At 31.1% G+C, this 16,866-nt stretch overlaps 1 protein-coding gene across 3 annotated transcripts; it reads right to left on the bottom strand.

Annotated features, from left to right (window-relative positions):
- Positions 1-1,004: 1,004 nt before the first annotated feature.
- On the bottom strand, positions 1,005-15,043 carry LOC111698309 (uncharacterized). Of its 3 annotated transcripts, XM_023468617.1 has the most exons (17): positions 14,984-15,043; positions 14,808-14,916; positions 14,108-14,212; positions 12,608-12,659; positions 11,381-11,437; positions 10,442-10,546; positions 8,931-9,004; positions 6,588-6,679; positions 5,961-6,043; positions 5,444-5,501; positions 4,619-4,718; positions 4,321-4,411; positions 3,628-3,761; positions 2,408-2,465; positions 2,111-2,211; positions 1,484-1,633; positions 1,005-1,104 (listed from the first exon to the last, which is right to left on the bottom strand). In XM_023468617.1, the coding sequence occupies exons 1-16, from the start codon at positions 15,036-15,038 to the stop codon at positions 1,492-1,494; spliced, it is 1,416 nt and encodes a 471-aa protein (XP_023324385.1). In that variant the 5' UTR covers positions 15,039-15,043; the 3' UTR covers positions 1,005-1,104; positions 1,484-1,491. The 3 variants fall into 3 exon arrangements, with proteins under 3 accessions (XP_023324385.1, XP_023324384.1, XP_023324386.1); XM_023468616.1 differs by having other exon boundaries at positions 1,005-1,633; XM_023468618.1 differs by lacking the exons at positions 1,005-1,104; positions 1,484-1,633; positions 2,408-2,465 and having other exon boundaries at positions 2,128-2,211.
- Between the last annotated feature and the right edge of the window lie 1,823 nt (positions 15,044-16,866).

Below are 16,866 nucleotides of genomic sequence, written 5' to 3'. Positions count from 1 at the left end.
AAATCATGAGCTATATAAAAACAATAATGATAAAAACAACAAAAAATAATTGTCTTAAAATTGAAGGGATTGTAAAAATAAATTTTAAGCTCGGATATCTGCCAATCCGGAGTGTATTGTGAACATAACTTGTGCCCCGCGACAAAAAAGATATATTTTACGTCCAAAATGTGTTTAAAAATTTTTCTTCTACTTTTAGAAAGAAAATATTAATGTTTTTAAAATTTAAAACATCTTGCTAACAAAGTTTTTCAGGACTAAAAGCGTTTTTTTAGGTTAACATGAAAAAGTTCGATTACCTTGATAAGTCAAAAGTTTAAAGTGTACTATGTGAATCAGAGTGTCACTTGAAATTACATTTACAATTCCTTTAATCCCTTTAATCCCTTTAATCCCTTTAAGATAATAAGAAAAGAATTGGAAAAAAATCACGAAATAATCAATAAGCTGAATCTAGGTTTAAATCTTTCTTATTGCATGTAATAACAAAATATCTCGACAAAATATATATTTTCCATTGTCTCTCTTGTGATATGAAGACTAATTCAACTTTTATATATCATTAGAAAACTTTTTTTTAGCAAATCTAAATTCTGATTTTCTTAAAAACTGCCTTATTTTTGAGAGCAATATTAATATTAAAAATACAAATTACACGTAAAATACACTTAAGTTTTGAAGGGCACCCTTGTGTGAAAATGAGCAATGTGTTAAAGATAAATTGCTAAAAACGATTTTTGTTTGTTAAAATCTGTAACGCGCAAGTAATGGCAATAAATTTTGTGACTTTTATAATATTTTCTTATTCTTCAGACTACTCTAATCAATTTTTCTCTTCTTCCACAATACGAAAAGTGACCTAGTTTACCTGCTAAAAACGACCTCTTTTTTATAGATTAATATATTAATCTTATGTAGAATTGAAATAATGATTTGAGTTGTGCTTTTTTGCGTGAAACGACTGGATTTTTAAAAAGCACACTTTGAAGGCCCTAAATATACCATTTAAGAAGGTAGTTTTGCCCGGAAGAGTCAAATGTGTATAGCGGAGGCTCGTTTACTGCATAGCGGAGGCTCTTACTTATTGGAGGAGGCTCAGTCTGCCTAGCAAATCAGGCAGGCTCGTTTCTGCATTACGGAAGCTCATCGCGCCCAGGGGTTTCCTCCCTCCATGTACAAGCAATATATAATAATTTTGAATTTTTAAATGGATAGTTTTTTTGAAAATTAATAGTAAAACGGATTTCTTGTTTTAAGTAAAGGCAACTAAATTTCATTTGCTAAATTTGCCTAAAATTGTAAAAAAGCATTTGCGCTTGGAAACCTCATGTCAAACTAAAGAAGAATTACACGTGTGAGAATGAAATCTATTGAGATTAAATGTTTCGAATAAATTAACAAATACATTTTCTTTGTTCATAGTTGTTCTAGAGGGGCTACGAAGTCATAAAGTCGCGCCAGAATTGTATCAAACGAGTTTGACCTTGTCAGTTAATTAATGAGTCCGAGTTGAAGAAGAGATTTGTTTGTGCTTTCAATCAATTCTGTCTTCCATCTCCAGAGGGTTGTATCCTTTACTGTAGGGGTCGTCTTCAGACAGAACTTTGTGTGGTATTGTACAGGACACGACATTCTAAAATTATATTTAGATAATCATAAGCTCATGGGACATTAGTTTCAAACCGGGATTTGGCCCATTTCTAACACGCTACTCGATTAGCAGGTTTGTAGAATTCATCAAATTGTACAAAAAATCTTATTATTGTATTGTTTTTCACATGGAGAACCAAATCTAACGTTTACATCGTAGAAAAATAAATTAAATGGCAAAAATTGGCTTTATTTGTTTGTTTTTTGTTAGCTTTTCCCATAGTCAACTTTAGTACTAGAGCTTTCAGAAACGTCTGTAAATTATCATGCCATGCTGGACAAATTCACCATGCTCATGATCACCAAATAACTTTATGGGTTTGGAATGATAAGGCCATAATTTCCAAAATTATTCGAATGATTTTGTGGAAAATTATAGAAACCCAGTAGGAACATTTAATAAGCAAGCTACCAAATCTGATTGACAAAATTTGACCACAAATAAAATGTATTTTCTGACCTGTAGTGGTTTAGTTGTCCGATGCTAAGATCAACTGAATACTGAGCACATTTCGAACTTTTCAGGCATATCAAGGAATAATGGTTGGCAGATATCAGGGTCTGTAAAAACAAATCAAAAACTATTTATACACATTTTTATATTTTAAAAATAATAACAAGTATTAACTAGATATTAACTAGATTACCGCAAGATCAACGCTTTCAAAAAATTTGGAATTTCTAAAATTTATTCATGGAGAGCTAAATTTTAAATCGCGGGTGTTCAGTTTGATATAAGAATATTGAATTGATAAACCTGGCGTGTATTCTGAAATGATTTGCTGGCAAAATTAGGAGGATGATGTTCTAGAGATCTAAGATAAATAACAGTTTTCAACTCAAGTACAGGGTTACCCACAAAGGATGAGACTGTAAAGACGACCCAACAGTAAACAAATAAGACGATTTAAAGCTTGATTTCTGGTTTCTGCATTCAATTGAGTATTTTGATGGTATACTAAATAATTAAGCACAGAAATATGCCAGTTTTGGCCTACAAGGAACCCTGAATGCAAGATAAAGGACTATAAAAATTCAGTACAGTCGTCTCTGAAGTCTCATCCTTTGTGGGTTAACCTGTACCTAACAAGAGCATCGACATTTTAAACACAAAAATCCATTTGTTTGGAAACAAAAACTGGATCATTCGCCCATCATCATTCAGAACCATTTATGCATACATCTGATAAACAAAGCAAAGTATACAATTATGTAGATGTGCATATATATATAAAGTTGTAATCTCTGTTTGTCTGTCTGTCTGTCTGTTTGTTTGTCCGATCATAACTCAGAAATCTCTGCTTGTATGTCTGTTTTTTTTGTCCGATCATAACTCAGAAATCTCTGCTTGTATGTCTGTTTTTTTTGTCCGATCATAACTCAGAAATCTCTGCTTGTATGTCTGTTTTTTTTGTCCGATCATAACTCAGGGACCCCTAGACCAATTTGCCTCAAATTTTGATTGGGGAACTCGGTAAACCCACGTGAATGTTCTTAGCTTAGCTTTTATTGAGATTCTATGTTGAGTGGGTCGACTTTATAAGCGAAAATGTCGCCAATTTTAAAACTTAAATGTTAGAGCATGTTGTTGTCAGGTGGAATTTCACCAACCTGTAAACTTGTTGCAGCATGTTGTTGTCAGATGGAATGTCACCAACCTGTAAACTTGTTTCAGCATGTTGTTGTGCAGTGGAATGTCACCAACCTGTAAACTTGTTGCAGCATGAAGTTGTCAGATGGAATGTCACCAACCTGTAAACTTGTTAGAGCAAGCAGTTGTAAGGTGGAATGTCACTAAATTGTAAACTTGTTGTTGTCAGATGGAATGTCACCAACCTGTAAACTTGTTGCAGCATGAAGTTGTCAGATGGAATGTCACCAACCTGTAAACTTGTTGCAGCATGTTGTTGTCAGGTGGAATGTCACCAACCTGTAAACTTGTCGCAGCATGTTGTTGTGCAGTGGAATGTCACCAACCTGTAAACTTGTTGCAGCATGTTGTTGTGCAGTGGAATGTCGGTGAAAGGTCCCTGACTGTTGGCATCCTTGTATTGCTGTAGAAAATACCCATTTCGGAATGTCAAACTGGCTTTGTTTAGGGACACATTTCTCTACAAAAGTATTTACATTTTTACATTTTCATATTTTTCAATATCAACTGATTTGATTTCTTATAAAACGTGGATGTTAAACTTTTTCTCTACACATAACTCATGTTAACTTTGTCCATGTGAATATAATGAAATATCAGGGCCTGTGGACAAAGTGTTTGAGTCTTAGCCACCAACTCAAATTTTCTAGTCACTACATCTTTGCAACCTGATAGTGTAACCATTTGATTTTTAAAATTTTGTTTATTTGATATAACAAAATTCTTAGTTTAAAAAAGGAATTAGACAATTTTAGTTTGTGTCAACTCACTTCCTTAATATAGTAAGATATAATTAAAATGTGAGAAGTTTTTTCTGTGAATATGAAATATCAGGTTTACTTTGTCTATGGAAAAAATTATCTATTTTGTGTGTGGAAAAATATCTTTAAGTTTATCATCAAATATTAGGATGTTGCTTTCTATATGTACAAATTAATACTTTGTTTTACAAAATGCCGATTTTTACAAACTCTTCCATTAAATTAAAGAAAATAAATAAAAAGAATTTAAATCTTAACTCTTTGAAGTTCTTCTAAAATATCCATCCAAGTTCTGTTTTGTGTTGGAACAATAACTTCATCTATATCCATTACAGCAAAATAGTCAAATCTACAAAAAAATATGAATTTTTTAAAATGATTTTTAATTTAAATCTCACCCGCAAACAAAAAAGTTTAAAAGAGAACAAGGGACAAATTTATGTTTAATAAGTAAAATTGTGACAGCTTTTTTTGAACATGTACCGCGAACTGTTAAATCAGTGACTCCAGGAACAGGAACTAATTATGAACAGATTAACAATTCAAAAGATTTAACCTGTACATATTTGAATACAAGCAGTCCTGGTGGGGCATCAGTTCGGATTGAAGAACATTGTTCTCAAGTCCAAGATGATCTGTTTCATTCGGTTTGTGCACTAGACATTAGATATAATACGAAAGAGATGTTTATATTAAACAATTTTGAAAGCAATTACTTTTCTTATATTATGCCAAAGAAATGGAGCTTTTGCCACAAACTCTGATTTTCTAGTACCATGATATCTATGCAACCCAATGGCGTAGATCTTAGATATTTTAAACTATGAATTCTGTTAGATCAAATATTTCAACTTTGAAATGCCAAAGAATTACATAATCTGGTTGCAAGAATAGAGCTAGAGATTAGAAATTTAATTTTGTGGCAAAGACTTAATTCCTTTGGACCCTGGCCTGGTAGGGAAAATAAAGCAGAAAATGATTCAAAAACAAACCTAGACCAATGGAATCCACGTAAATATTTAGGACACAATAAAACATTTACAACTTTATATTTCAAACTTCGAACTTCTATCTAACAGTGTCGAATTTAATGAATTTGAGCCGCGTCTTAAATCCGCTAAAGACTGGTTTCAATTGAGCGCCGGGTTAAATCTTGAAACATTGAATACGATTTTAAATGGAACCAACCATATTTAAGCCGCGGCTCAAATTCTTTAAATTCGGCCTCAGATTTCATAGTTTAGTTGGTAAGAAACACGGATAAAGAAAATTGGAGTTTGTTGCAAGTGTTCAATTCCATTCAAAATAATTGCCTTGGACAATTTAAGAAAATGATTTAGCAAAATTAGAAAAATCTAGACGCCTTGTTGAACTTTAATACCTGGAAAGGAGAAATAATTGAGTTTGACAAAACCAGACTTTTCATAGAACTTTAAAGTCTATTAAGTAAAATGTTGTTAAAAATACGTTTGTAAATTAATAATAAAGATTAGCAATCTTTCTCGTACATTGATATTAAAGGAACTGTTTGTGTAATTTCAAGTGACCCTCCAGACAAAGATGTCAATGCCCGATTAACAACGGTACGCTTAAAACCTTTTTTGATCAATAATGTCGGAAATATATTTTTTTTATCGATTAAAGAAAGATTAATGTTTTCCTGCTGTAGAAATGCACCAGTCAATGCTTTTGAGGGAGGAACCCTTTGTGCATCTGGCATTGCAATCTTTGCATGGAGGGTCACTTAAAATACCGCATACAGTCCCTTAAATTCTTTCACCAAATTTTCCAGTTTTCCAAAAATTTTGTATTTTTGTTTACATTGTTAAATTGTAATTACATACGTATATATTTAAATATTTGATACAAAATGCAGGTGGATAAAAGTGAAAAAGTACCTTGTGAGTATTCGGATGCAAATCTGTTTCATAAATAAAAACTTTAGTCGCTCCTAGAATCCTCAACAGTTCCAGCCATTCAACTGACCGGAAAGGAATTGAGTTTTTGCCACAAGCTCAAATTTTCTAATCCCTCTATCTTTGCAACTTGACGGTGTGTAAACCTCAAACTCAGACTATATATTCTAACATAATTTAAAGTTTGAAATATTAGAGGTCTACAACATCAAGTTGCAAAGATTGAGGGATTAGAAAATCAGAGTTTGTGGCAGAAACTCCATTCCTTTAAATAATTTGAGCTAGGTCACGCGGTTTTAAAATTTTGGTTCTTATCCCTTCAACATGTGACTTTTGATCATAATTTGACCTATATTTAACATTACATAGTTCGCTTTTTTGTTATACTTTTTTCATCTGACATTTTTTTAATTCCACGGGCTACGCAGGGCACTTCAGCTAGTACCTCATAAAATTACCCGCAATACTGTACAAGTAAAAAAGGATTACCCACCTTATTTCCTAATACAAAATTTGTGTAAAACACTGAAGTTTTACTTGGGGATTTAATGTAATTTAAATTCCGATTATTTTGGGAATAAAACCCCCCCAAAAAATTATTTTATTCACCTAGTCTGAATGAAATGTCCTCTGTGAATGACATTGCTCTGAAGCAAACTGCAAACATATCCTTTGAACCCTCATGCTTTTTGTAAACAATACTAAAAATATATAATTATGTTTTTTAAGGGACTTATGTGGTCCTTTATTTGTAGAATGACATATCTGATTTAAAAAGGTATCCCTTTAACTGATCAACTATGGCAAAGTTATTCTTTTCCTTACAGGGACTGTAAAGGAAAAATGAAAGGGGGTATAGGCTGAAACCTGAGAATCTCAGGCGTTAAACGATACATATAAAACATCTATCTGATGTTACTGTCTCGAGAAATTGATATAAAACTGTGTCAAATTTATACCAAATTCACATATATACAGTTTTGTATAGATGTTGTAGTATTAAACAGATCATATTCAACAAATACGAAACCAATCTGAACACGGCGATATCCCACAGGAGCCTGAGAATTTCAGGTTTGCTCCTATTATAATTTTAAAATCTTGTTTCGCTACTTGGCGATTTCCCTAAAGACCTAATATATGTACCGTGTGGTATTTCTCAGGACTGGATCGTAAGACTCCCTTCTCTCAACGCTCTTCATAATAAAAAGGAAGATAGTAAGGTTCCGAACGTTTATTTCTCTGAGCCTTCAATCTAAACAAGTTTAATAAACCCACAGAAAAAGCTTTGAGTGATAATCATACAATTACAACAAATAATTCACTCAGGCATTAAAAAACTGTGGCTAGGAACCAATAAACATATACACAATTATCAATCATACTATAATCAAACCGATAAGCATAAATATATATAAAATAGTTACCACGGTGATCCCAGAATTCTGAACACGGATAATACTTGCAAAACGAATAAACATATACTGATATAATTTTAACTACTATTCCGCGAGAAATCTTGCGTCTGCGCAGTCGGACTGTAAACAGTTCCTAAACTAGTTCTTTCACAATACATTCCGTACAGATCTTCAGGAGGAACTCAGAAATACACAGGGGCGACAAACAGACTTTCTATACGCAGCATGGCTCGCGTAACAAATCTTTATTTTGCATTTTTAATAGATATGATTGATAATATAATTATATATAGTCCATATAGTCCGTATTACGTCACCAAAACTTCAGTCAATGGCAGTGTAGTATCGTTGTCACTTGCTACAGCCTATACCCCCTTTCATTTTTCCTTTAAAGTCCCTCGAACTAGAGTTTAATTTTACCCGCAGAAGCCCTTGTAAACTTGAGTATTAATAACATTGTAGGCAAGCTATTTCATTTTTTATAGATAGTCTATTTTGTTTAAAAATCATTGTGTGATCCCTTCAAATAAGCGATCTTTGTTTTACTTTAAACTATTTATACTTAAATCTATTACACTTTAATCTATTCATACTTTAGTCTATCTTTACTTTAATCTACTATACTTTAATCTATGTATAATTTAATCTATTTATACTTTCATCTGTTTATACTTTTATCTATTCATACTTTCATCTATATATACTTTAATCTATTTAAACTTTAATCTATTCATAGTTTAATCTATTTATACTTTAATCTACTATGCTTAAATCAATTTATACTTTAAACTATTATACTTTAATCTATTTATACTTTAATCTATTATACTTGAATCTATTATACTTGAATAATCTATTTTTACTTCAATCTATTTATACTTTCATCTATTTATATATTAATCTATTTTTAGTTTAATCTATTTATACTTTAATCTATTTTCACTTTAATCTATTATACTTTAATCTATTTATACTTTAATCTATTATACTTTAATCTATTTATACTTTAATCTAGTATACTTTAATCTATTTATACTTTAAACTACTATACATTAATCTATCACAGTATAATCTTTTTATACTTTAATCTACTTATACTTTTTTCTTTTACACTTTCATCTATTTATACTTTAAACTATTTATACGTTAATCTAATAATACTTAGATCTATTTATACTTTAATCTATTATACTTTAATCCATTTATACTTTAGTCTACTATACTTTAATCTATTATACTTTAATCTATTTATACTTTAAGCTACTATACTTTAATCTATTACACTATAATCTTTTTATACTTTAATCTATTTATACTTTAATCTATTACTTTAATCTCTTTGTATTTATCTACTGTGCTTTAAAGTATTTATACTTTAAATCTATTAATACTTTAGTCTACTTATACTTAAATCAAATCAACTTTAGTATATTTATACTTAAATCTATTAATACTTTAATATATTTATACTTAAATCTATTAATACTTTAGTATATTTATACTTAAATCTATTAATACTTTATTATATTTATACTTTAATCTATTTGTTGGTTGTTTAGTTCTTCTTTCCTCCACCAGGGAAACTGCAGTTGGGAACTCAGACTTTAGCTGAACATGAAAAAAAATATCTGTGCTGGAAACTCTTGCATTGTGAATATTGAGATCCATACTTTTATTAATCTGCAGATTAATTTAATCCTAATAAGATATTCAGGAAAGTGTCTAAGATTCAAACAATGAGAGTGTAGTTTGTGGAAATCGAACAGCCAATTAGAAGCAGGGATTTTTACGCCCAACCAATGAGAAAACACAATTTGGTCAGAACCCAGTAGGGATATCCAAAAGATTAAACAGAAAATCAAAAGGGATAAAAAAGATATAGAAATTAAGCTAATGGGATTAAGGGTATTAAGAGTGATATGAGTTGTTCATTTATTACTGTGACATATAAGGATCAGCTGATCAGAACTTGTTTGTTGTAAACAATTTAACAAATATTGTAAACAAAGTAAAAATATTTCAGAGATGGGATTGTGAATATCGAGATCAATGAATGATTTCGATCTTTTGTTAATCTACAGAGTGATATATAATCTTTATTCAATATCCAGTAAAGAGTTTCGTCTCTGGAAAAGGTAGAGCCAATCAGAAGCCAGCGAATTTTGCGTTCAACCAATGAGAGAACAGAGAGTATATTTAAATCAAGAGATCAATTTGATTTTGCGTAAAATTCAAAAGTGTTCAGTGTGGATATCAAGATCAAGATGAGGTGTATCCAACACAAAAGTGTTCAGTGTGGATATCAAGATCAAGATTAGGTGTATCCAACACAAAAGTGTTCAGTGTGGATATCAAGATCAAGATTAGGTGTATCCAACACAAAAGTTCCCAGCTCTGAGCCCGCAACTTATGCCAGGGTATCGTCATGAAAGCCAGGATAGGAAACCCGGTTTCATGACTCCGACATGTGAATTTACAAATGAGTATTTTATATTCACTCTTTATTTTGTCGACGAAGACTTGGGAGTTTCTGAGTAGTGCTGAAACTGTTATACTACACTGTGTCCCAATAAACATGGGAATTCAGTGACCAATTCGATATCGTCTTTTTAATAATTCTTTGATTTAGTATAGTGATACCTACTGAGAAAGCTGTAATCTTTAAGAGTTTCGTCTGCTATGTTAACAATTTTTTTTTAATGTTTTGACTGCATACGGTTGTACTTGGTAAAACAAGAAAATTGCAGTATACAAACAGAGTAAACTTGTCCGTCTTTACTCTTCACTGTTCATCTTGCTGATACATTATAGACATATCTTTACAGTCTTCTACCCTTTTCATAAAATAAACTCTAGCAGACATAATAATATGGCTTTTGAAATTAGGTATTACAATGCTAATTCATAACAAAGACGATATCCAATTTGTCACTGAATCCCATGTTTTTTGGGACACCCTGTATATTAGCGACAAAATAAAATCGTATTTACAAATACAGATCAAATAAACTAAGTTTAAAAGTTTTTAAAAAGTAGATTTCTTACCTTTGGCAGGATGCAAGAAAGCATATAGGGTTGGTAAATTGTACTTCGCCGTTTTTTGTCTTTAATTTTTCCAAATTTAAAAACATCGATCCGTACATATTTAACCTAAAATTATACAGATCCGTACATATTTAACCTAAAATTATACATATCCGTACATATTTAACCTAAAATTAGACAGACATCTATCCATAGAGAATAGAATATATAGAGAGGAATTTACTAGAAAAAAATGTAAAACGGCCATTTTGTTGTACTGTTTCCATACTGTATGCCCCCCCCTGTGTACGCCCTTGAACATACTGTATTAATGTACTCTACTGCATATAATTTGTGAACATTTACATGATTTGTACACTTTGAACTCCCTTTCAGTCTGAAAGGGACTGATAAAATTCATACCGAGAGATTCTTTTAATTCCTCTCTATATATTCTATTCTCTATGCATCTATCCGTACATATTTAACCTGAAATTATACAGACATCTATCCGTACATATTTAACCTAAAATTATACAGACATCGATCCGTACATATTTAACCTAAAATTATACAGATCCGTACATATTTAACCTAAAATTATACAGATCCGTAATATTTAACCTAATATTATACAGACATCGATCCGTACATATTTAACCTAAAATTATGCATAAACTTTTCATGTTCCACAAAATAATTTAGATTAAATTAGATAAATATTTAATGGAAATCCATTATTTAGTTGTACTTTTAACAATGTTTAATTTATACTTTCTGAAAATGCATTAACCTTTATTTAGAGAACTCCTAATTCACAACGGTACCCTAACATCTTTACCGGATCCATAGTTGAAAATAAATCATCATTTTAATATAATAAAGAATCAATCAAAAATATATATCTAATTTAAGAGAACACCGTGGTGAATCACACACTGCTGAAAACGCTTGACATACCTTTCTAACAACAATCTCAGTCAGTTTGCTGTAGTGTAGCTGGCAATAGGTCGCAATCTGCACATTAGAAGTAATTTAAAAAGAAATACGTTATAATGCAATGGGGAGTATTGGGTAACAACGCTTTTATCGAGCTCAAGAAATCAATTTATATAAAGTAGTAATCTCTATCTGTGTGTTTATGTGGCCGATAATAACTCATGAGTCATGAATCCTTAACCGATTTGCCTCAAATTTTGACTAAAACTTGGTGGAGCCACATGTTTAATAGTTCGTAGTTACATAAGTAAAAGAAAACTTCGTTGGTAGCCAAAGCTGGATTCCCAAGCTAGTTAGTTAGAGATAAATAAATAAAGTAATTTGTTGGAATTCATTGTACCAATACGAGAAGAACGATTATATACGAAAAAGGCTATTTCCACTATGAACATTTGTTGCAAAAAACGTGCTGGGTACGTTGACTCTACACTGGGTTGCCTGAATGGACAGCATGTACGTACGACTAAATGACAGTATGTGTTGTACCGGCAAGGATCATGCAACTTTTAGACTGGTGTGAGAGCTGATGCGACTTGAGGGGGCGCTACCACAATGAGCATGTACCTTGCAATACTTAAATTTGCGCCAGCAGCCACTCAAAATAAATTTTTTATACAAATAAAAGCATAATATACTAATAACAGAAAAAATTTAATTTACTTTTAATAATAGAAAAAAGCATAACTTTCTAACATTACTTATTGAAAAAAGGCATAATTAACCATTAATAAAAGAAAAAAAAAACATAATTTTCTAGTTTTAATAACAAAAACAATATAATTCACTGTATATAACAGACAAAATGGATAATTTATTATTAATAACAGAAAAAAACATAATTTACTATTAATAGACGAAAAAAAATTTACTATAAATAAAAAAATTACTATTAATATTAGAAAAAAACATAATTCACTATTTAACAGATAAAAGCATAATTCACTATCAATAACAGAAAAAATCAGAATTTACTATAAATATTTATAAAAGAACATAATTTACTCTTGAGGACAGAAAAAAAACATAATTTACTAACATTAATAAAAGAAAGAACATATTTTACTTTTAATGACAGAAAAACAGACAAAAAAGGATAATTTATTATTCTTCACAGAAAAAAAATCATTTGCAAGTATAAATAACAGAAAAAAAGCATAATTTACTAATATTAAAAATGAAAAATCTGACCCTTGGTGGATGTTGGTTGAAAAAGCCAAATATTCGAACTGTTGGTTCTTCTCTAAATAAAACAAAATAAAAAAATGTAAAAATTTTAGTTTGTCAATGATAGTTTTAAAAAATGTTACTGCTAAAGGATGATATTAAAAAACAATCGTCAACAATTTTTTAGTTTTAATTAAGAGATTAATCATATTGCAGCAATGACTTAATCTTATTCTTAAGTAAGTATTCCTCCTCAAACATTATACAATGGTGAAACACATTTTGTCTGCAGTTTAGTTTTAGAACTTTTGAATTTGAAAGTTATTGGTATTAAAACATATTAAATTCAAAACTCCGTGGAAGACACAACAAGGTGAATGGAAAGGCATGGTAACCTAGTTAAGGATTGAAGAAAGCTTTGATCAGGGGAGGACAGGGGAGGACTAACTCAAGTTAAGATTTGGAAAGGTAAAGTTTTTTATAGATTCACAAATTAAAAGTACATACAATGATACAGAGGATATCGAGATCAAACGATCGGGATTATGAGTATGCAATACAAAAGTTCTGATAGATAAAATGGTCAAAGTTTGAAATCCACGTCAAACTAGAGGAAATTGCACGTCAAACTAGAGGAAATTGCACGTCAAACTAGAGGAAATTGCACATCAAACTAGAGGAAATTGCACATCAAACTAGAGGAAATTGCAAGTCAAACTAGAGGAAATTGCACATCAAACTAGAGGAAATTGCACGTCAAACTAGAGGAAATTGCACGTCAAGCTAGAGGAAATTGCACGTCAAACTAAAGGAAATTGCACGTCAAACAAGAAGAAAATTGCTCCTCAATCTAGAGAAAATTGCACGTCAAACTAGAGGAAATTGCACGTCAAACTAGAGGAAATTGCACGTCAAGCTAGAGGAAATTGCACGTCAAACTAAAGGAAATTGCACGTCAAACAAGAAGAAAATTGCTCCTCAATCTAGAGAAAATTGCACGTCAAACTAGAGGAAATTGCACGTCAAACAAGAAGAAAATTGCTCGTCAATCTAGAGGAAATTGCACGTAAGATTGAAATCTTATATGTATTTTTTATAATAACTCTTTGCTTATTGAAAAGCTTTTGAAAAAATGGTCGTTTCTCATAATCTATATATACATAAAAAAAATTTAAATCCACAAGTTTTTTTTATAAAATCCGCGAAAATTTAAATAGAGGATGGGCATTGGGCACGAAGCGCCCTAAAAGCCTGGTTATACATAAAATCAAAACTGGAGAAGGTAGAAGGCCACAAAGAAGTATCGCATAAATGCCACATTGATTTAAACCAACAAGGTAAAAATATACTGATCAGAAAACTAGAGTTTGCGGCGAGTAATCAGTTTCTTTACGATATTCTTTAACTTTAACTTAAAAAACTTTTAGAGGAAACCGTGTGATCCCATGGAAGTAAGTCTTATTTTTCATTGACTTTTTTATTTCTACGGGCAACGCCAGGCCCTTGAACTAGTACGTTATGAACCTGAGATCTAGAAAGGCCTTGTATAGAAGAAAGTTCCCGTCTGATGTGAGTAATTCTTGATAAACTGTTTTATTAAACCTGTGTTCTACAATCTTGGATTCCAAGCTAAAAAAAATCTATATAATTATACTTTATTTTTTTTCCTCGTAAAATATCGAAATATTTCCAATTTATTCAATGACGTATCAAATGAACGAATAACGGTTTTTTTATTTTTCAAACTGACGAATAAACTAAAAGAACTGTTAGTTTTAAACTTATGAAAAACGAAAAACGAAACAACGATGTTGTACTAAAAAACGATAGTATGATCGAAAAAAATTACTATTTCGTTTTTCATAGATTTTAGTAAACGATTCGTTTTTCGTTTTTTTCCAGTTCGTTGGCGAAGCGATCAGTTCCTGTCTTCAGAAAAGTAAAAACTTTAAAAACGATGGTATGATGGAAAAAAAATTACTATTTCGTTTTTCATAGATTTTGGAAAACGATTCCTTTTTCGGTTTTCTAATTCGTTAACAAAACGATCAGTTCCTGTTTTCAAAAAAGTAAAAACTTTAAAAACTATGGTATGACAGAAAAAAAATTACTATTTCGTTTTTCGTTTTTTCTAATTCGTTGACAAAACGATCAGTTCCTGTTTTCAGAAAGTAAAAACTTTTTATTCCTAAGAGGACCTCTCTTTAATCTATGTAAAAAATACCTTTGACTGACGAGCATTCCAGAATCTCTTATTTTGATATTATTCAGATAGAATACATTAAACAATTGTAAACATAAAACTGGAATCACAAACATCAAAATAGCTTTCACTGAAAAAAAGATTTTTTTTACTAATTTTACAAATATTTAGATTTTATTTAGATAAAATATTTTTACTCCTGTTCAGTGCACAAATCATGTTTCTTGCTGCTCTGAAAAAATAGCCAAGCATTGTTTTAATCTTAAAAAAAACTTTTTTGAACTTCAAAGTTCACATATTTTTCCATATTATATGCATCAAATAGATTATCAAGTTAAAAAGGTGGAAATAGAGAAATGGACCAATTATACATTACGTCACAAGTGTCAAATATAACATTTTTCCCCGGTTAGTTGACATGTTTTCCAAGATTAAATTAAAAAATGTAAAAACAGAAAATAAATAACACAAAATCGCACTTATTTCAATGTAAGATAAGCACTTTATTATCATTATTATTTATATTTTTGTCGGACACATACTCTGTTGGCACTTGTGACGTAAGAATACAGCTGTACTGAGTGTACAAATTCTACAGTGCCATCTATTGTACTTAATAATCTATTAGATATATATAATATATATTAACTAAAGAAACTGAAGACTTAATTTAAATTGACCCTCTTTGTAAAATATTGCATACAAGATTCACAGCGCTACCTTTTCATCATTATTCTAAGTAAAGATTATATATTTGCATTTCTTTTTTTATATTATATTGATGGTTTCTCTGTAACAGGGACTTTTTGGGGTTTTACGCAGTAAAAGAGAAGGAAATTGACAGAAAACAACAATATTCTCTTAATTTTTGCTTAGTATATGATTTGGAGAGGCCGTACCGTTTTTATTGGCCATGCAATGGGCATGCTGTAATTTAATTCTTTAAATAGCGGGCTAATTATAATTCTATAGTTCTGAAAAGGGTGAATGCCAAACAGAAAAAATGTTTTAATAATTTAAATGTATGGATGCTACGTTCTTCGGTATGAGTAGTTTTTAACAATTTTCTTATTATAGACACAACAGATAGAAGTAAGATTAGTAGCGATCACCATTGATAATTTGTCGTCGTAATCCTACCCCCTTTCATTTTTCGCGAACACTTCCTTTAACCTTATCAAAGCATAGCCAGCTTTAGAAGAAAAAAAATTATTTTATAAATTGGTCCATTTTTTTAACTTTACCTAAATATATAAAGCAGGAATTGTATGCCCGATTTAAACTCATGAGAGGGGGGTAGTACAGAGGCCTATAACCTCTTCCATTTTTCGCGAACACTCCCGTTCATTAAAAGAAAAATGAAGAAAGATAAGTGAAGAAGATCATGAGAAAAACTCAAAAGTTCAAAAAGAGACAATTCATTTTTCATTTTTGTCTGACTAAGGACCTGACCATGGTCGAAAAACTTGTTGAACTGAACTCTTTTCCATTAGAAAGTTTTAGAAAATAATTATTCCAGAACTCACATGCATTGATTAGATTTAGTCCTGGGCACTGCAGGTTGACTGAAACAAAAAACTGAAAAAAAATATTTTATTGTAACCAGTGTGAGCTCAATAGCTCGGAAGAAGGATAGGTCCGTTGATGTAACCCCTTCAGTTCTAATACAGACCCGGAGCTAAGCTCGGATTGGATAATTCTATTGATGCAACCTCTTCAGTTCTGATACAGACCCAGAGCTAAGCTCGGATTGGATAGTTCTATTGATGCAACTCCTTCAGTCCTCATATGGAACCGGAGCTAAGCTCAGATTGCAAGTAGTCCGGCGTACAAGCATGGCAGCTTATTAGCTCTTTATATATAGCTGTAGGTCAGACAGAAAGTAGGACGAATAATAAGTCGACCCCGTGTACAGTGTATCAAGATATTTTTGTCCGTTAAAAGATGCCATCCTAGAAAACATGATTCCAACGCGAGTTTCAACGCATGGAAAAGCAAGTAATCATTGACCTGAGTTCTTTTTCAGATACAAGCTTATTGGCATAAACCACGGCTTGAATCACGAGGGCATAGAAAATAA

Source organism: Eurytemora carolleeae, unplaced genomic scaffold, assembly GCF_000591075.1.
Source record: "Eurytemora carolleeae unplaced genomic scaffold, Eaff_2.0 scaffold180, whole genome shotgun sequence".
In the NCBI taxonomy this organism is placed as follows: Eukaryota; Metazoa; Arthropoda; class Copepoda; order Calanoida; family Temoridae; genus Eurytemora; species Eurytemora carolleeae.
This window is presented reverse-complemented; position numbering and strand designations above follow the sequence as displayed.